Raw genomic sequence first — 20,393 nt, 5'->3', positions numbered from 1 at the left:
TTGGTTTCCTGAACTTGGGAAGCAATAGATGCAAGATCCTAATTCGGCTTTGAGGTGCTTTAAACAGGGTGTATTTCGGTAGTGGATGTGGCCTTTATACATCGAAATTCTTTGGCTTCTCAAGAATAGCATGTTTAATGAATTGCAGAAGGAAACAAGTATCATGGTAGTGGTTTCAAAATAGGGAGTTATTGAGGGAATCTGAAAGAGGGACCACACACACCCCCAACACACACACACACACACAAACACGCAATTTTTGGTGGCATGTGCTGTGTGTCTGTACATGTTCTGGGTGAGAGGTGACATAAGCTTTCCTTTCAGCTTGTGTCAAGTTAGGGCAGCACAGTTCCTGCCTCTTCTGCGGCCCGTCTCCCACCCTGGTGGAAATGAGAGGGGTTTTCAGCAGCAGCATGACAGTACCTGCATTGCCGTGTGTGTGTTACGTTCTTTATTGTCAAGGGTTTATCCCAGCCTTTTGGTGAAAGAAATCTCACTTTTTAACTCAAAAGCTCTTGAGGGATAGTACTTTTTAATTATATATATATATATATATATATAAAAATATATATATATAAATACTTGGGTATATTAGATAGATAATTAGAACAAAGAGCAAACACACAAACTATCTCCAAAATACAGATGTCTCCTGACTTTTTCAGTCCCAAAGGAAACCACGATTAACTTTGATTTCCCTAGGAACATAATCTGGTCCTTGACACTGAATGTTCCTTGACAGGCAGTTGTTATTATAGAGTAAAATTTCAAGGTGTGACTGGCAAGCTCTTCTAGAGTACAACAAATCACATCACACATGCAAGGGATATCTTGGCACTTAATACCTGAATTGCCAATTGCAAAACAGAATCTTTTGGAGATGTAAGACCCAGAAAATGGGGAAAAGAAAAAAAAAACAAACCCAAACCGATCAACAGGAAAATTCTTCTCATTCTCTTATTGGGATGCAGCAAACTACCAGCGATGTTGCTGTACTCTTGTAGAGTTGCAGTAAGAAAACTTTTCAATATCTTTTCAATGTCTTTTCAGCTGTAAAAGAGTAAAAGAAATGTGTGGGGTTGGTTGGTTGTTTTTTTCCCATGAGAAGTCAAAATACATGAATACTATGTGTTGAAGTGGATGATGCTACAGCCAGACATACACGCAGCTCTGCCACAGAGACGTCCTGTGGCGTGGTCATCTTTCTGTAGCCAATTTCTGGTCCAAAAGCAATGACAACACCCTAGCTGTCTGAGAACTGGCTCTCTAGATACACGCTTTCGTAGCCTTATATAATTGGGTGTCATACACCTGTATTAAGGTTCTGGGGAAGAAGTTTCTGTGAAAAAAAATCATTGCTTGGTGCAAACTTCTTTTCAAGGATCCATGGAAAAACCTCCTGCCTGCTTGCATTCCCGGGAATTGAAGGCTGTCTGTTAAAATCTCATTGAAATGCCTTTCGATCGGTAAAGCAGAACCAGGAACGTGACCTAGACGTTAAGTTACTGCTTCTCTACAGAAGCTGTTACAGCTGTGGGGGGAACCTAAACTTAGTTGTTGACACATTGTTCTTGAGAAAACGACAAAAGAGATTGTGTTCATTAGGCCAACTTCATCATTCTTGCTAAAAGCAGTCTCAAGTTTCCATGTGTATTTTTAAATCAAATTAGAAACGCTGCTCCTGAGACCTCCTTCAGCTGACAGAGATGGATTGCACAACCTGATAAATATAAGGCATTCCTAGAGATGTGCTAACCCAAGTCACCACAAGTGGTTAGGTAATAAAAACATACACAGAGCCATGTATTTAAATTAGCAGAGAGCTTTACTTCTTCTTCTGATAGTGGAGTCCACATGTGGGGAGTGGCCACTTCTCAAACAGAAAAGGGAAAGGTTTGTTCCTCGGTTGGTTTTGAAGCTAAATGCCATTATTCAGTCATGGTGGGTTTCCTCTGGCTAGGTTTTTTATCAGCTGTAATTAAAACAGCCACCTCCTTTCACTCAGCTATCAGCACATACTTAACACAGCTAAATCTACAGCACTTAATCCCACCAGGAGAATCTTTGTAGCTCTACCCGTGTGTTACCTGACTCAGCTGTAGAAGAAAGCAAGAGAAATTGAAAAACAAGCTTACTGGCATTAAAAAAAAACAACCAAAAAAACCCCAAACCAAAACCAAAAACCAACCCAAAACCCCACGTACAGTTGCAGAAATTAAATGACCCAGGTTTCCTCCACCCACCGAATCAGTATAGTTTTCACATTAATGTTGTTGTTTTCTTATTTCAATTGCATGCTAGAAACGCAGCAGGATACAGCTGGGGAGACTGGGATTTGATGCCATAATCCAGGAATGTGGCACTTTTCAAAAATATAATTAATGTTGGAATGAGCTGTCTTGAAGGAGAGAAGTGAGAACTGCTCCACGAGCGTGTTCTTGCTCCGTGTCCCCTGCCACCGTAACGGGCTTTTCTGTCCAGGGCTCGAACACGTGGCTTCCTTCTGGGGAGTGGGGGTTTGCTCAGCCCTTTCATCTCGTGTGTGGATGAAATTTTCACCTAGTAACATCTTAATAGAAAAAGTTGAGCATTCAGTCAGATACCAGGCCTTCAAATAAGCGGTAGGTCGATGGAGACACCCAAACAATTACTCTTTAACAGACTAACATTTTTATAACGTGGCTTTGCAGCGATTAGGGTTTTTGCAGTCTCTGACAGCAAAAGAACTGATAGCAGAGTCAGGACTGAGACATTTTGAAACATGCACGATCCAAAATGACAAGAAAGAAAGAAAGAAAGAAAGACAGAAGGGCTTTTAACGCTTAGCCCGTTTCTAAGTTTCATAGACCCTTGTTTCCTTCTCCTTGGGAATGTTAAAACTATGAGATATATACATTTGTGATGATGTAGTTCAAGTCAGGAGTACTCTCCTATTGGTGAAAACTGAAATAGAACAGAGCTTATTCTAATTTCCATGCAAGGAATCATGTCTCAGTGGATAGTAAAAGGCAGTTTGCTTAGTGCTAAGACACGGAACAATGAGTTGCATATAATGTAAATTACAAGACATGAACGATACAAGTAAGTTATTATCTGTATTAAGCAATAATGAAAATTTTCCTTTCTCACTAAGTTTTTTTATACAGGCAGATGAAGTAATATTAGCTAATTTGCTGAAAGAGTTAAAAATTATATACAAAGTAATGAAGACATCATCAGTACCCTAGTCGAGTATGTTGTGTAAGCGTAGGCAATCAGTACAGCAGCTAAATGTGAAGTCTACAGAGACAGTTCTCCAAGGAAGAAATAAACTTCATCAAAAAACGTAACTGTGGATATCCGAAGGAGAAATGTAAATGGGCCGGTTGGCTGTATGGTGAGTGAGTAGCGAAAAATGAAGAGACGTGCTGTGGCCTGCACTTGGGAGAGTGAAGGGGGTTTTGCCTCTTGTTAGGTGCCTTTACCGACGTGTACTCTTTCCTGCAGATTTTCTTTAGTGCTATTTGTCTTCAGTTAAGTTTTTGACAGCAAAAACAAGATAGCATAGATCCCCTACCCTTTGGAAAGGCCAAAAATTCATATAGATTCTACCTAAGTTTCAGCCCCTGCGGTGTTTCTCGCTAGTCTCCATTTACCAAACTGACCTGTCAGTGGTTCAGAAAGAGCTAGTGTGTATTGCTGACCTTTATCAGCTGTAACTAAAACAGCCAGCTTCTCTGCTGTTTTAAACCACCGAGCCCTGCCTCTCCAGCTGCTCACCACGCCTGGGAGGAGTACCCAAGGAAAACCTTGGTTTCTCTGACATGGTGCAAGAGATGCGGAAGGGAAGCACATTCTCAGACTTTCACCTTAATTTACAAACCTTTGCATTCTCTCTCTTTTTAATTTGTGCTTAATTTGGGCGTGGACCAAACCCCTAGCTCTGCAGCGTTTCCCCTGTACTTTGATTCAACATTCAAATGCTCATGAAGCAGGTTCACGTCGAGGTTCGTCCCTTTGTTCTCAGAGGTTTGCCTGGCTGCTGCCTTTTGCTGTCTTTTCTGCCTCTAAGAAAAACTGATGTTATCTTCTAAAGAGAAAACCGAAGACTCTTTGCAGCTGAGGATTTCCTGTGTGCCTATCCCCAGCCTGTGCAGTGACGGCGAGGAGTGGCTGTACGTGGCTGCACTTCTTCGGAGAGCTTGAAGAACAGTCCTTGCACAGAAGCTGAAGAAATCCCCAGCTGCTGGTGCCTTTGATATCAGATAAAGGTCAACCTGTCTCGGAGAAAGCGTGATCGGAAATGCCTCACACCATCCTTCACTTTCTCTTCCTTACCCTGAGATGATTCACCGTACCTTTCGGGGTATGCCTTCACCACCGCACCTACGGTTTTCACTTCAGCTCTTCCGAATAGCTTTGCTGCATCTCATGCCCCAGCCAGCTTAAGCCAGGACCGCCGAGATTTTCAATGAGATGATAAGAAACTATCCACAATGCTTATTATTACAGTAATATTTAATAGCTTTGTTATTGTTGTTGTTGTTGATTGATTTTGCTGTTTGGGGGGGGGGGGGGGTGGGTTGATATATATATAGGCCTACTAGTATAAGTGTTAAAAATTGAGTTACGCCGGTCTTATCCCAACAGGCACATCTTGTTTCCTTGCACTGAGAGTTGCTGAGGCCCCCCGAGCACGCTGTGGGTCCTGAGCCTCCAGATGCTGACACCCACAAAGTTCCGCCTGGCACAACGTCAAAGCTGCTGATGCCAACGCTTTTGGGAGCTGCAGGCTCCAGTTGTTTCTCCCAACACCCCCCTCTGCGAGGTTACCGCTGCACGGCTCGGCGCGGGAAGTACATGACTTACACTTTCTATAGGTAAGACTGGCTCAACAATTTCATGTAGAATTGTGTTAAGAATTCTGACGTGTGGTTTCTTTCAACTGCTTTTGAATTCCTCTATAGCTTCAGAAATGTTGTTACAGCTGTGAAGATTGTTTATTAACTGACAAATAACTTGCGTAAAGGTAAACACTTTCTCTGCTGAGTTTCCTCAAAGCCATATTGGCTCTAGATAGTTATCACCGCAGAAGATGAGTGATGGGAACAGTAAATATCAAATACTTCAAGTACAGGTTGTTTGTCACCTCTTCTGTCTGAAATGATACTGTGCTGATAGATAGTTCTTGCTTTTCACAGACTGAGCCACCTCGCGTCGCTTAGAAGGAGGAGTGAAGTCCCAGTGTCTGGGACTGGGTACGTGTCCTCCCTCCCAGCCGGGATCTGTGCCTTAGCAGGGGCTGGGAGGTGCCGCTTCGGGGGGAACACAACAGTATTCCCAGGTGGGATGCAATGCGGGAGCACTCTTACACGTTACCGGTAGCGGGAGGATCACAGTTTATTCAGTTCATCTTCAGAAAGGTGTAGGTCACTACCTGTAAAGGTCAGTCAAGTGACCTAGAGATGAAACTTGCTTCTGGATGTGGATTAGGAAGGAAACCAAATAAAAAACTGATGATGGACCCTGCTTTTGTTCCATAAAACACGCCATTTGGCCCGCCAAAGCTCGCACGACGGAGAAGTAGCATACGACTGCAGAAGGTAGAGGTTATCCCCAGTACGTGATCCTCAAAGTGAAAGTGGAAACCATCATTCAGTCTCTCGAGCTGAAACTATCAGTTATCATTCAGTCTCTCGAGCCTAATTCTTGGAAGTTTTTCAGAAGGATTAACTTTGGGCACAGAGGGCTGGTCTCTCTTCACTTGTCAGTGGGGGAAGCAGGCACTTTTAGACGACAGTTTGGGGATGGAAAATAACTTGGTTGCATCGGATTCCTGTCTGTGTGTCAATCCTCAAATTAAGGCTGTGCCAGGATGTAGTCATAAGGTGTGTCAATCGTCTTCCAAGTTGCCAATTTATTCTCCAGAATTTTAGCTCTCCCTTTTCGAACAAAAGCTTGTCGCGGCTGTAATTTCCAAGAAAAATCTAATGAGCTGACTGTTTGCTGGCGTCCGTGGAGAGCCTTCTGATGCAGCTGTAAGGTTTTCCCTTGTTTCAGTGAAGTGTTGATTCGGGTGCCAAGTGATAGTAAGCTGCTGCCAGCATTCTTGGTCAGTTTACTGACCCATTTAAGCCCAGTATTATATTTCTAAAATCAAACTCTTACGCTTGGCATAGGGGTTTTTTTAAGGTAGTACCGCCTTTAGAGATGGGGAAGGAAAGGTGTCGTAAGCGATGTTTTTACGGTAGTACCGTAGGAAAATTACATAGGGACATCTGCGGGAAGACGGTCAGTCGCTCAATGTGAGCGTTGGCCGCCGCAGAGCAGAGCTGAGCGGCTCGGTGACCACTTTCACCTGCGGCAACTCACCTACTGCTGCCCCCGACACTCCCCCGGCCGGTGCTGCTGCAGGGATTGCTGTACGCTGCACGCCTGCGTAAATGCTGCGCCTGTTGGCTTGTCTTTATTCCAAACACGGTTGTTGGGGGAAAGACATCTAAAACACAGCGGGAGAAAGCAGATTTGCTCCGCTAAGCGCCAACCTGCTGGAGTGACAGCTGTTGGTTTTCTCCATCATTTTTGTTCTTCAGTGGGAATTGTTGTTCATTTGAACCGTGCTAGGTTCCAAAGTTTTCGGATGGATTTTACTGAGAACGGTTTTGTGCTCCTAGTGTGTCGGAGAAGGCTTGTGGTGAGCAATCACATTTTCCAAATCCATTAGCAATATTAGTGCAGAATTGGGGTGTTTTTATGACCATGCTGAAGATTTGTATGCTGCGGTCTGTCACTTGAGCCTCTGTAATTGGAAGAAAGTATTTATAGTTTGTCTGTATCAGCAGTCTGTTAATTAGAAACTTAGAAGTTTGTGATATTCAGTATATAACCTTTCATGCATAAAGATTTTACTTTGTAGAGAAATACACGGTTGAAGTAAAGTTTTTGTGTACTGACAGAAATTTTAAAAATAATGCAGTTTGGGTATTTTCTTTCCAAGCTTAGCGAAGTTTAATGGAAAAAAAAAATAAAATTGTACTACACCCATGAGCGTGATCTGGGTGGGCAGCCTGTGTCACAGAACACTCTTGTACTGGAATGTTCTTGTTTGTAGGGATTATTTGCTTTTGGATGAATGTTCCTGCTAAGCAGCTCCATGTATTCTTAATACGGTTTGGGTTTGTTGGGGTTTTTTTTTCCTTATTTGGGGCAAAACGTGGGAGAACATGTATTTTTTTTGTGAAAGAGATTGTAAAAAGCCAGTTTCAGATAAACTTGGGGCTACGGCGATGTTTAGCCAAGCACTGGAAGTCCCAGCTGTTCCAACTCATTGCATGTTGTTATGAAATAATTCTCAGAATTTCGCTTTCTTTTTATATCATTTCCCTGCCTTCTGTTAGTTGCCTTTTAAAACATTTTAGTCACTAAAAAAACCCCAAACGACAAAACCAACAAAACCCAAAGGACCAAACCAACCGCACATCCAAGAGAGCGTGTGGCCGTAAAAGCACTGGTTTTGCAGGCGTCGCTGTGATCCCTTCAGCACCACGGCGGAAGGCAGCGGTGCTGCGCGGGCGGCCGGAGCGTGCGGGCCGGCGCTGCGGGGGCGCGCAGCCGGGCGCGGCCACCGACCTTCCCGGTGCGGCCACCGACCTCCCGGTGCCGCGGCGCCGGCTGCGGGGCTGCGGGAGGGGCCGTGTCGCACCTAACGGGCGCATTACGAGGGGTGAACGCTTTGCGAAGCCCGCAGCTACCCCGGTAACGGGCCGAGCGCGGCAGGACGCGTTGGTGGGTGTGTGAGCGGCCGTCCCGTCCCACCCGCTGCGCGCTGCTTGCAGGGCGCTGACGCTAAAAGCCACGCAGCGCTCCGGCGGGGCAGCGCGGCGGGGCCCAGCCCGCAGCCTGCCGGTGCCCGGGACGGGCCGCGCTCCGCCTCAGCGGCAGCCCCGGCGCGGCCGTCGGTGCAGGCGGGCACCGGGCGGTCTGCGCCGGTGCGGAGACCCCCGCCGGGCCGCGGCACCTGCGCCGGGCTGGGGCAGTGCCCCCCCCCCCCCCGCACCCCCCGGTGCAGTCCCCCGGCGGCGCCCGCTCTGCCGCGCTCCCCCTGCCGGCCGGCCGCGGCGGGGGCGGCACCGGGGCCGGCGGGGGCGCAGCGACGCGGGGCCGGGGCGCCGCCACCCGGGACGCGGCAGCGGCGGGGGGGGGGGGGGGGCCGGGCTCGCCCGCGTACGCAGGCGCCCCGCCGCCGGCTGCCCCGGGGGGGCGGGGGGGGCGTCCCGCGGCGGCCGCTCGGCGCCGGCGGCCGTGACCCGTGCGGGAGCGGCTCCCGGGAGGGCGGGGAAGTCCACTCCGGGATTTCGGGGGCGCCGCGCAGTGACACATTGACATCACGGGGGCGCGGCCGGGCGGCGGGCGGGGGCTGCGCGCTGAAAGGCGGCGGGGCGCGGCCGGAGTCACTCCGGAACGGCGGCGGGACAGCGCGGAGCGGGCGGCGGGACGGCGCGGCTGCCTACACTGCCCGGGCTGGACTCCGCGCCGGGGCCGCCAATGTGCCTCGGGGAGCAGGCGTGCACCTCGGCCTCAGGTAAGCCCGGGCCGTGCGCGCCGCGCCCCCCCGGGCCCCGGCCCCGCCGGATCAGGTGCGGGCGGGCGGCGAGGGGGTTCCTGCAGCCGGCGGGGAGGGCCGAGGGCTTCGGGGCGGCCGCGCTGCGAGCTGGGGCCCCGCTCCGCCGCCGCCGCCGTGCGGGAGGTGCGGGCGAGGGGCGACCTGCCCGCGCTGCTCCCTCGCCCCTCCGCACCGCACGCCGGGCGGCCGGCGGGCTCTGCGGGGCAGCGGTGCTCGGCTGCGGGCGGGCGGCGGCGGCAGCGCCGGGGCTCCGGGCTGACCGAGCGAGCAGCGCTGAGCCTGTCGCGGTTTGCTGGGAATTGGGGAAACTTCCAGCTGGGTAACCGCTTGCCCTGCCGAACGCGGGGGTCTCCCTTGCGCGCCGGAGCCTTGCCTGAGCCTCTCGAGATGCCGAGGAGGCTCCGGGGACTTTCCGTGCCAGACTCCTGTGCCCAGGGCTGCTGTGCGGTGCCGTGTTCTGCCTGACGTGCTGACCGTGCTCCCAGCCTGTCAATCAGCCTCCAACAGCAACAGCAAGCACATGGCACTGTGCAGAGAGCTCGCAGGGCCATCGCGCTCTGCCTCCAGCTTCGTTTGCAACTTGCCGAGGTGTGCAAGTGCCTCCTCGTGACTTTCCAAAAAAAAAAAAAAAAAAAAGAGGAAAAAAAAAATATCTCGCACTTGGGGTTGTGGTTACACTCGGCCAGAATGGACTTGGCGGCAAGGACCATGCGGTGAAGCCGCCGAGCACCGGACACTGGACCGCTGCTGGGCAGTCGCGCCCCCCCCTCCCCCCCCCCCCCCTTCCCCCCGGCTTAGGGGGATCGCCCGGTTCTGCTCCCGTCGGGAAAGGGAAGGAACAGCCGGGCAGGAGCCTCGCCTTCCCCGCGCTTACTTGGAGACCTGCAGCGCTCCCGCTCCCCGGTGCCCGCCGCAGCCCTGCGCGCACCGAGCGGACCGGACCGCTCGCGGAACGGGCTCGGTTTAGGTCCCCGTCGGCGCCAGAGCGGCGCGGAGGGGTCCGGCCCCTCGGAGGAGCGAGCCCGGGGAAAGGCGGCCCGCCGAGTGCTGACCCCCGGGAGAGGCGGCGGGCTGCGGGTCTGGATTTCCCCCTGTCCCCCCCCCTCGCCGAGCGGGACGTGGGAGAGCTGCGGGGGCTTTGCGGAGCCGAGGACCGCAGCCCGCCGCCTTCCCCGCCCCGCGGGGCTGGGAGGGCGAGGAGCTGGGGCTGCGGGCCCGCCGGGTGGGTTTCCCATTGCTAGTGTCCCCTTGGAAATAAGTAAGTTGGGGGGGTGGAGGGGGGCTTCGTGGTGCCGCGGCACCGGCGCGGCCCTCGGGCTGGCACGGCCGCGGCCGCAGCGGCGAGCAGGTGCCGCGGGGCGCAGAGGCGCGGCGCCCGCCTGGCGAGGGGCGGGCACGGCGGCCCCCTCGGCCCCGGCCCCCTCCGGAGAGACGAGCCAGCGGCGACCGGGCTTCCGCGCCTGGGTCCCGGGGGGCGGCGGTTGGCGGGGGCAGCGGGGCGGCCTGACGGACCCCGCGGCGGCCGCGGCCCGGTGAGCCCCCGGCGGGGGGTGCCGCGCTCGGGGCCGGCCCTTGCGGGCGGGGAGGGGCCGGCCGCGCACGGGCATCGCCCCAGAGCAGCCCCAGAACCCGCCGCCGCGTCGCGGGCGGCCCCGAGCCGGGGGGCGGCCTCAGGCGGAGGGGCTGGCGGGGGGCAGCCGGCGGCCCCCATCCGCGGCGGCGGGGAATCCCCGGCGCTGCAGCGGCCGGCCGGGCGCTGCCGCTTTAAATGCCGGGAAGTCCGCCCTCCTGAGGCAGCGCCGGCCTCGGCCTCTGCCCTCCCCCTGCCAACGGGGGAGATGTAAGGAGGAGGGGGGGGGAAAGCCCTTGTTTTCATTCATAACTTTTTTTTCCTCCCCCCTCTCCCCTCCTCTTCCTTCCTCCCCGCCAGCGCCGTGCCCCGCTCCCGCTCGGGGCGCGGAGGGCGCCGCGCCGCCGCCCGCCCGGGGCTGCCGGTGGGACCGGGGGGGCTGGCTGTGCCGAGCGGCTGGGGGGGGGTCGGTGTGGGAGCGGGAGCGGTGACACCCTGGCGGTGGGGGCACTGCTGTGCCCGCCCTGGGTGCAGAGCCGTGGGGTCTCGCCGCCTCGGCTGTACGTTGGTTTATTTTGGGGGGGGGGGCGGGGGGGGGGGGGGGGGCGACGCGTTTGCGCCGGGGAGGGGGCGGTGGGTGCAGCTCTCCGGCCGGCCCGCAGCTGGCCCTGTCACTCTGCGGGCCGCGCTGGTGTTGCGCTTTCCCCCCAAAGATGGCACTGGATGTCTTTCGCATTTCCTCGGGATTTTACTTTCCGTGCCCCGGGGAGCCCAGCTCCGGCCGGCACAGCTGTAAATCTTCCCCTTCCCACGTCCGTTCACCCTTGCGCTGCTGCTGCGGATTCGTATTCGGCGCTGCGAGGAAGGCGGCTCGTTTTGTGGGTGGATTAAAGTGAACGCGTTGGGGATTTTTGTCTTCCTTCAGTCTGGCGACCCTGAAGCTCACACAGGTGACGTTCGATGTAAAATGAAATCTCCGGCCGCTGGAGGAGCGCACAGACTTTGTCTTCTGGCAGAAGCTGTCGCTCACCACTTCCTAGCGGTCAGAGCGACAGAGATGCCACCTCCCTGTTAGAAGGGACCTTCCCTGCTCCTGCCTGGCCCTCTGCCCCCCTGCCACTCCGCCGTGTCCTCTCCCGAGTGGGGAACAGCTCCGTGCCGGCCGTGCTCTGGGTGGCAAGACGGACTCTTTCTCATCAGTATTGAATGAGTTTTGGAACTGCTTGGTAGCACTTGCCCTTCTCCTCTTCCAGGTGAACATGCATGACATCGCGGGTGGCGGGGGGGGGTGGGGGGGGGGGGGCGGGGGGGCGCGGTGGAATGACAGAGGACTTCTCCCCAGCTGTCAGTAAAGGAAAGTGGTTTTTCTCGGTTCTGTATATAAATGTGGCTTTCGAGTACTTATCTGAGTTTTTATATAGGTACAGAAGCGTCGCTGTGGTCTTCTCGGTCAGCGCTGCAGCCTTCGCGTCGGTAGCTAGGCAGAATGAAACCCAATGAAAACGTTTTAACATTTATTTAAAAGATAAGGCTAGAAGATGATGTAGTTATTTGAGAAGCTTTTAATCTGTCTTGCGAAAATGGATCTGTTCTTTCTTTGTGTCTTGTGGTCGGTTGGTTTTTTTTGAGCTTTATTTGTCATCTGCTCTTGATGTTCTTGCAAATCCTTAGGCACTTTTTATCTGACACCTAGTTCATCTTAGCCTTTTCTACCCCTTTTTCCTTTGCACCGGTCAGAAAATACTTGAAACCGGGCTCTTTTGCACCCTTGCTTTGATTTTATAAGGAGCATATTAGATCTGTATGCCGCGTTACTTTATTACAGAAAACGCCTTGGCTGCTTGACAGGACTTAGCTCGAGACTCTGCAATGCACGTATGTCACTTTAAAAAGGAAGCTTTCCAAATGCACTGGCAAGGAAATCTGTTGAGCTTTCTGATGCTGCAGATCAGACGGAAGAGTGAGAGTCACGCACGTTCTTTATTCTGCCATATAGAACATGAACTTGATGGTGTTCTTGCCTGTTTCCAACTTAGCTTTGGGGGCTTTCAGAATTGCTGTTGCTAGGTAGACAGATGTTGAATTTCGTAGCAACTGAGAAGCACTTTCCATGGCTTGGCAAGTAAGCGTACAGGTTAATACTGGAGGTTTTGAGTTTAATTTTTTTATATTTTTTTTTTTTTAAATGGCATTTGCATTCCTCATCTATGATGCTATACGCAGGCTCTCCCCGTTACTGGATTTTGGCCAGATCCTCAGCGTTGTTGTAATCCCCTGCTGAAAGAGATCAGTACCAGGTGGCTAGGGCAATTTGTGGTTTGCCATATAATTTCTGTTTTCAAAAAGTACCCCAATTTTTTATTCCTTTTTTTGCCCTTGATCCTGTGTACGTGTGTATATATGTACGCAGACAATGTTTATTTATACCTTCTGTCTCGTTATTATTTTAGGATTTCAGATGCATGCCAGGTTCCCACTGAATGCCAGAAGTAGAGATCACTACAGATGGAGCCCCAAAGTCAACATGGCAGCGGCGGTTCACTAGTGGTGATTCAGCAGCCCTCCCTGGACAGCCGGCAGCGGTTGGACTATGAAAGAGAGAGCCAGCCAACAACTATCTTGTCGCTGGACCAGATCAAGGCGATCAGGGGCAGCAACGAATACACCGAAGGTCCATCTGTGGTGAAAAAATCTGGTCCGCGGACAGCACCGAGGCAAGAGAAGCATGAGAGGACTCACGAAATTATACCAATTAATGTGAATAATAATTACGAACACAGACCCAGTCATGTGGGGCACGTGGCGCATCAGCATAACGCGCGGGCTCCCGTCTTGAGCAGGTCGACCAGCACGGGGAGCGCGGCTAGCTCTGGGAGCAACAGCAGTGCTTCCTCCGAGCAAGGACTGCTGGGGCGGTCGCCTCCATCCAGGCTGGGCTCGGGCCACAGATCCGACCGGGACAATCCGGACGCAGCCCAAGCAGTCGTCTCTGATTGTCGATGATCTGAAGGGTCCTTTGAAAGAGGACTTGACGCAGCACAAGTTTATCTGCGAACAGTGTGGGAAGTGCAAGTGTGGCGAGTGCACGGCCCCGAGGGCCCTCCCCTCTTGCTTGGCCTGCAACCGGCAGTGCTTGTGCTCTGCGGAGAGCATGGTGGAGTACGGCACCTGCATGTGTTTGGTCAAAGGGATCTTCTACCACTGTTCTAACGACGATGAAGGGGACTCTTACGCGGATAATCCCTGCTCTTGTTCCCAGTCACACTGCTGTTCTAGGTACCTGTGCATGGGAGCGATGTCCTTGTTTCTGCCTTGCTTGCTCTGCTACCCTCCGGCGAAAGGATGCCTAAAACTCTGTCGAGGGTGTTACGATCGCATCAATCGTCCAGGTTGCCGATGCAAGAACTCCAACACGGTCTATTGTAAACTGGAGAGCTGCCCCTCGCGGGGTCAGGGCAAGCCCTCATGATTTTTGGAGGGAGGTTTACTTCTTCCAACTTCAGTTTTTCAGGTTGTAGCTGATGTGGGTTTTTCCCTTTCCTTTCTTTTTTTTGTTTTTGTTTTGTTTTGTTTCCCTTTCCCCAGTTTGGGGGAGAGGGGGCTGTTCTTTTGCTTTCCCTTCTGTCTCCCCAACTTAAAATACACAAGCTCTTTGCATCTTTGCTCTCCTCTTCCTATTGACTTGGCTGAATGTGGAGTGTTTTCCATAGCCGTTGCTGCTCTTTGGTAAGTGTGGACCTGGTATCTGCATCTGCCGCTCACTTTGGCAGGGTCTTTTGAGTTTGTAACTGAACCACTCCTGAAAGAGACAGTGAGGGCTCACTGGACTCTTGAAGCTTCTTGCTCTGTGAATACCTTCCCAAAGATGTTTTTCATTCTTGGCATTTATATGTTTGGGTTTTTTCCTTAACTCCCCTGGGTTCCAAGGAGGAGTAACTTTCATGAGTGAGCTGGATTGTGAAATAACTTTTTGTGTGTGTTCTTTTGGAGAGGGATGTAAAATAAAGGCTTTACCAAATGAAAGGCCTGACTCTTCTATAAGCAGCCTGCTTTCCCCCCCCCCCCCCCTCCCCCCTCTCTTTTTCTTTGTCTATACTTTTGGAACATTCTCAGTCCTGAGAATTACTCTGCCTCCCTTTTTTTAAGTTTTCGATGTAACTTCAGTTTTTGCTACACTATGTAGATCTTCACATTGGAGACATTATGGCTGCAGCGTACTCATTTATTTCTTTTGCTGTCAAGTCTTTGAAGGATATTGCTCACTCCACCCTCTTACTCCTGTTTTTGTAGTCTTACCAGTATCAGTTGATATTAAAATTGGTGGTGTTCATGTATCCAAACAGCCTTCAGGTGTCATTGAGTCACCTAAATGCTCTTGAATCCTTTGAGTTTCTTGTGATCCTTTGCTTTAGTGAATTTAGCTCTGCTCTGTACTTCATAATTTTATTCTGTCCCTGTTTTATTGCCTTAGCCACAAATTGTGGTCCTTTTTTGTATATTTTATGTATAAAACACAAAGTTGAATCCCAACTATTTTTAAGACAAAAGTCTGTTAAAACTTTTTTTTATTGTAAAGAATATTTATTATGTGAATCTCTATTATTTTATGATATTTATTACAAAAGACTTTGAAAAATGTACTCATGTCTGAATATAACAAAATATCAATACTTAATGAAATAAGGATGACACGAAGAAAGTACATATGTTAACTATAATGCAGAAAATATATTAATTAATGAAAATGGCTCTTGAGTTCTTTTGTTATAATGACAGGGTGTGAGCTGCATATGCGTATTACAGGGTTGTTGGGTTTTCTCCTCTTTGTGGTCTGTCAGGTAGCAAACAACTCCCTATTGATACTTCAAAACCACTAGTCTGTGCTCTAGTTTAGTTTACCTAATTTTAAGCTTGCTAGCCGTATATCAAGTAAGCTTTTGCTTTGGGATATTTAGAACAACTGAATGTATATGTTGGGCTTAACAGTGCCAAGAAGCGTAGGCCTATTTATTTACCAGAGCATTTGTAAATACGGTTGTGGAGGAGGAAACCATAACTTCAAGGGGTTTTTGGTGTCCTAAAGAGCACCAAATTAACATGTAAACCTATTTTAAATTTTCCTATATAAAACTTCTTGGCTGGTTAAATTGTACGTCAATTGAAGTAACGAATCTACCAAACTCAAATCTAAATAAAACGCAAGAGGCAGGGTGAATAATAATGGTTGTGTTGCTGTAGTTTGCTAGCTTTGAATTTTGTGCGTGTTGGTGCCTACGTCTACAGCTTGTTTGGTTCTTTTCCCATATGTTTTTCCCAATGTCAACTGAATCTGTCTTCTGCCCTTAAATTAAAGGCTCTTATGGGTGACCTAGGTGTCACAGCTGCTTGTGGCCATTTAACACATACTCAACAAAAAAGCTTTTAATTAAAGAGTGAATGGGGGAACCTCATTCTTCTGTTCTTGTGGGTCAAGGCTAACATCACAATTCTTAGAAAGTAAAAGGTTTATTAAATGGATGTAATTTCACGTGGTGCTGTGTAAGTGGTTCTAGAGAAACTCCACTTTAAGAACACAGTAAAAACTTGACAGATGTGTCGTATCTTGAGTTTTGAAGTCCTGCTGCTTTGAATTGCCGTATTCAAGCTGTTCTGACTCCTAGCATATTGACGACTTGAATTAGCTCACCTTTTGTAGTTAACTCTGTCAAAGCTGATCCAGCGTCATATAATGAGCTGATTGAAAAGTTGCGTTCTTTATTAAATGGCACGGATGACTTCTGTGAGGTGTAAAGTGAAATTGTCGTCTGGCTGCATCTAGGAAACCACTTGCTTTGCAGTACGCAGTTGGTAATACTGCTCTCCCAGCCTCAGCGTGACAAAATTGACAGGCTGGGAGGCTTGTGGGGCGGCAGTGTATATACACAAAGTCTGCTTTCCAAGATTTATTCTTCATGAGATGAAGCACAGCCAAGAGAAGAATGTTTCTGAGGAGTAGGCGACTTGCCTTGCACTACTTTCCTATCACCGATACTTCTCTAACAGTGACAGCTGCAAACAGCCCTTGGGAGACAATGAAATCCTTGTCAAACAGTCACCATTCGTCAGATGGGACCATTTTTAAGACTCTGTACTGACACTCAAAAATACCGAGCCAACTGCCATTTCATAACTGGATACAACCCAGCTCTGTGTTGAGTAAGTTTGCTTGAAGGGTGTTAGATTATTCCTCTTCAAGAAAAATGTCCTGCTTACCTCTGCCTCTTTTTTTTTTTTTTTTTTTGTGTGTGTGTGTTTAATCAGATTGATGTAGGAATTTGGTTTGGTTTGGTTTGGTTTGCTTCCTAGCAAAAGAGAAGAAAGCCCAAAGGACCCACATGTACTCTGTCTTTTAATGATTATTTTCCTTCACAAGCTATGTCACAGTGCTTCTTCAGATTTCTTAAAAAACAATCAACAAAACCTATGCTCCCTTTGCCAGCTAAACTTTGGGAATAACTGCAGGTTGCAGTTTAGGAGGAAAATTTTGATTTTGACCTGCACAGTAATGAGAAGATGACAGTTCCTTACATGTCTTAAATGGTATTCTGCCAGGTGTTACCTAGAGAAGGCAGCGTTAAAGCAACGAGAGTAGGCTGTATTGTTTGTACTTATTATACATCTATATATTTGAGTTCACTTTCAGGCCCTCTGGAATGTAGGGTCGTTGCCTTATGTTACAGAAATGACTGTGACTTCTTTCAGGCAGACACATTTTGTGGTGCAGAACCGCGCAGGATTGTCTGAGAGCAAACGAATGTCTTCCTTAGCGGAAAGAAATGAGCAAGCTGACAGATGTATGAAGTAAGCCTCCCCCACTTGAATAGACTAAAAATTACTTTTAAGTATGCCCTGAGTGGTCAGTCATCACAATCTGTTCTACTTTGTACAATACAGCAACTGAAATGATCACCTAGAGATACGTGGTTTATTGTGAGGGGCTTTGCTAAAGGCTGGTGAGATTTCTGGCGATTAGGAGACTGAGGTGTACGTTTGAGTTCTTCAGCCCCAGATTTGTCGGGGCTGTTCAGGGTTACTTTCTACCTGTCTGTAGACTGCCAGACTGTCAGAGGTCCGTGATGACGTAGATTGTAAAACCCGTTTCTTAACTCTTTTCAGATAGCTTTGAGATCTTATTTTGAAAAATAAAAGGGAACTCTCTATAAAATGAGCGTGTAATTAGGCGGTAAGTCCAGCTGACCTACTAACCTAATTGTATAGGTTGGTGATGGATTTGGACAAGCTTGCCATCTGGTTATATGCAGCAGAGTCCTGAAGTGTGTCGCATAAGGTCTGGGATGAAGGAAAAAGGGAAGTCCCTCCAGCAAGCTGGAATTCAGGTCTCAGTTTGCTTAGTGTCTTGAAACTCGTGGTAAGAGATGAGTGTTGGAAAGGGATGGTGTATAATGTTCCGCGTTCCCTGCTGGAGTAACACAGGGCTAGGGTGTGAATTTGAGAGAGTCGGGGTGTTTCGCTAAAAACGGCTTCATGACACTAATGCTAGTGTGGATGATAGCGCTTAACAAATGAAAAGTACTTGCTCTTGTTTATGGTTCCATATCATAAAGACAGGTGGGAGAAGATTAGCTCCTCCGTGCTAAAGCAGATCTGTTAAGAGGGATTAAAAGGGCTCGATGAAGTGTTTTAATGGACTTAGATAAGTAAGAGATTTTTGTCCTGGAGGAATGTTCAGGACTCACTGATACTTGTGTATTTCTCGTTCTGCTAAAATTACCTCCAGATTCTAAGGAACCCTGATTAATTGTTGGCTTTCTTCCAACTGGAACATTTGTGTCAGTCATGGTGGTGCTTCAAAAAACCTGGAGTAACTTTTTGTTCTGGTATTGTACAGCTGGATTTACCAGCCTTAACAGTGCAGGGGTTGCACAGGTCTTCTGTTTAGCTTTCAGCAGTGGGCAAGTTGCTTTTAGGGCAGGTCTTAATCGTTTGGACTTCCTCACTGTGGTTGTTTTTCACCTTTCTTTCACTGATGGGAGTAGCTGAGGCATGGCTTCTGCCGCTGTTGTTAGTTGTAGTTAGCCATATGGCATATCTAGCCATATCTTCACCATCTAGCCGCGTGGGGCCTGTGTTAACAAGCCTTATGCTTATTGGAAGGATCTATTAAAAAAAACCTTACCAGCTACCCAGAAAGTTTCCTTCCGCATGTTCTGCCTGCACGTTAGAGGATGGACTTGGGCTATCACGGGTGCACAGGACTGATGCCCCACTCTGCTGTGGAGGGATAAGGACGGTCTGTGAGTCGGGCTCAGCTTTCTGGTGCCCTCTTGGCACTTAAAAATCCCAGCACAGAGCTATTCCGGCTCTTTGCGCATGCTTGCGGTGGGGACGCTGGCTCACCACAAGCTGAGAGCTCTTGGCAGTGCATGTCCCCACCACCCAGGCCCTCAGCAAACACTTGTCGGAGGCACAGTTCCCTGCAAGCACCACGATGACAAACTTTTCAGTTGCATATTCTGTGCCTGTGTATGTGTATGCATGTGCTTTGAAATAAGCTTTGGGTTTTACGTACGCGGATAGCAGTGGATAGGTACTGATTTGCTCTGACTTCCAGCCTGATGGGGAATACCTTGCTGTGTCTGTATGCGTCTATCCTGTTAGGTGCAATGTCTCTTGGCTGGAGTGTTACATTCCGCCTTGGTGGCCTGCTAAAGGCTAAAAGAGTATGGATGGACCGGCCACCGTATTAGAAGCCAGCAGAGTTGGAACAAAGTGTTATTCCCGGCATGGTATTTACGGCTCGGGTTATATTTGTGATAAAAGAGATGCAGTGCTGTTTTTCCCAGTATAATGCTTGCAGCTCCCGCTTCTCATGAAGGTGTCTTGAGGTGGGATACTTCCTCATTTACTTGTCAATAAACACAGATACAGGGCAGGTTGCCTGCAGACCACACATGGTCTTATTTCTTAGGTTTAAGTATATAAAATGTAAAATATATATATGAAACCCTAGTCTTTCTGAGTAACCTGTGGCTTTAGCTTCAAAAAAGGACCAGAAATTCATCCAGATCTTCCAATATTCCTGACATGTGCACAGGTCAGTGTTGTCAAAAGAAGCAAAAGTGTACTTCCAGGGAATGACATTGTTGTGCGTATTACAAAATTAGCTATCTTCAGCTTGGAAATGTAATTGTTGTGAGTGGCTCTTTTTTTTTTTTTTTTTTTTGAAGGAAAGAAACATACATTTATTTTAGTAGTTCTTAGAGAAAGGTGTGCCCGATAGCCATGCCTCTTTTGCATTATAAGCATGCCCCGTTTTGTAAACCTTTGTATACATGTACAGTGCTATGAATCTGAAAACAAATATCCTACAGAATACATTGTCAAAAGGCACAAACGTTTAACAGAGGTTCTGTCCCAAAGGGCTGAACCTCATTGTGTTTGTGCAATAAGGAGCACAAAGGGACTTGCGTCCTGCCTGACCCTTCAGGGTTGCTACCGTCGTATGACTGCTGCTACACCAGGGAATATTTCTTCTGAATGAAGTTGATGGATTTACACCACTGATTAAGGTGGCCAGGTGACAGCGTACTTACACTGGGACCTAATGCCACTGCAAGCGGTTCTGAATGGATTTGATGCCGGTGGTAGGGTCTTCTCCTTTTTTTGCATCTGTTAATTGGGTGGGTTAATGCAACACACCATCTTACAAATGTCTAGCAACCACAAGTGTTATGATGTCCTAGGTTTGTATGATAAAGTAACTGTGAGAAGTAGCTGGAATACCCCAAATCCACGCTGATATTGCGTAACTGATTAACTACTTAATGGATACTGTAAATGAAATCACCTGTCTTAGGGCACATGCTTCAACTTCCAAACCATCTGACAGTTCTTCCAGTGCTGTGAGGATTCCTCTTCCACACTTTTAAGCAGGAGTCAAAAAGTTGAAGTTACCTGCCCTGGTAAAGGTCTTCTCTGAAGCATCATTTCTTGTGTCATGTTTGATTTGATGCTTTTGGATCTGTGTACTTTATGAATGGGACACTTCAAAATGAAAATGAATAATCTAGTTTCCTGGAAGGACGGGGGAGGTGCTGGGGCTCTTCTCTGACCTGGATATTAGGAGATTGCACAGTACCTTCTTTTTAATATCAATGTCTTCTAGCTGCCCTTGCTCAAAATCCATTTTCAGCAACATTTATTTCTTACCAAAATCAAGTC

General features: G+C 49.1%; 1 protein-coding gene across 1 annotated transcript; it reads left to right on the top strand.

Moving 5' to 3' along the window:
• The first annotated feature begins 629 nt into the window (after positions 1 to 629).
• On the top strand, positions 630 to 14,195 carry SPRY1 (sprouty RTK signaling antagonist 1). Its single transcript, XM_056325743.1, is given in 4 exon segments — positions 630 to 4,345; positions 4,630 to 4,859; positions 12,623 to 13,130; positions 13,132 to 14,195. Coding segments are annotated over 2 exon segments (963 nt in total). The 5' UTR covers positions 630 to 4,345; positions 4,630 to 4,859; positions 12,623 to 12,677; the 3' UTR covers positions 13,642 to 14,195.
• The last annotated feature ends 6,198 nt before the right edge of the window (positions 14,196 to 20,393 follow it).

This window comes from Falco biarmicus, chromosome 1, assembly GCF_023638135.1.
Source record: "Falco biarmicus isolate bFalBia1 chromosome 1, bFalBia1.pri, whole genome shotgun sequence".
NCBI lineage: Eukaryota > Metazoa > Chordata > Aves > Falconiformes > Falconidae > Falco > Falco biarmicus.
Note: the sequence above shows the minus strand (reverse complement) of the source record. Positions and strands in the feature narration are given on the sequence as shown.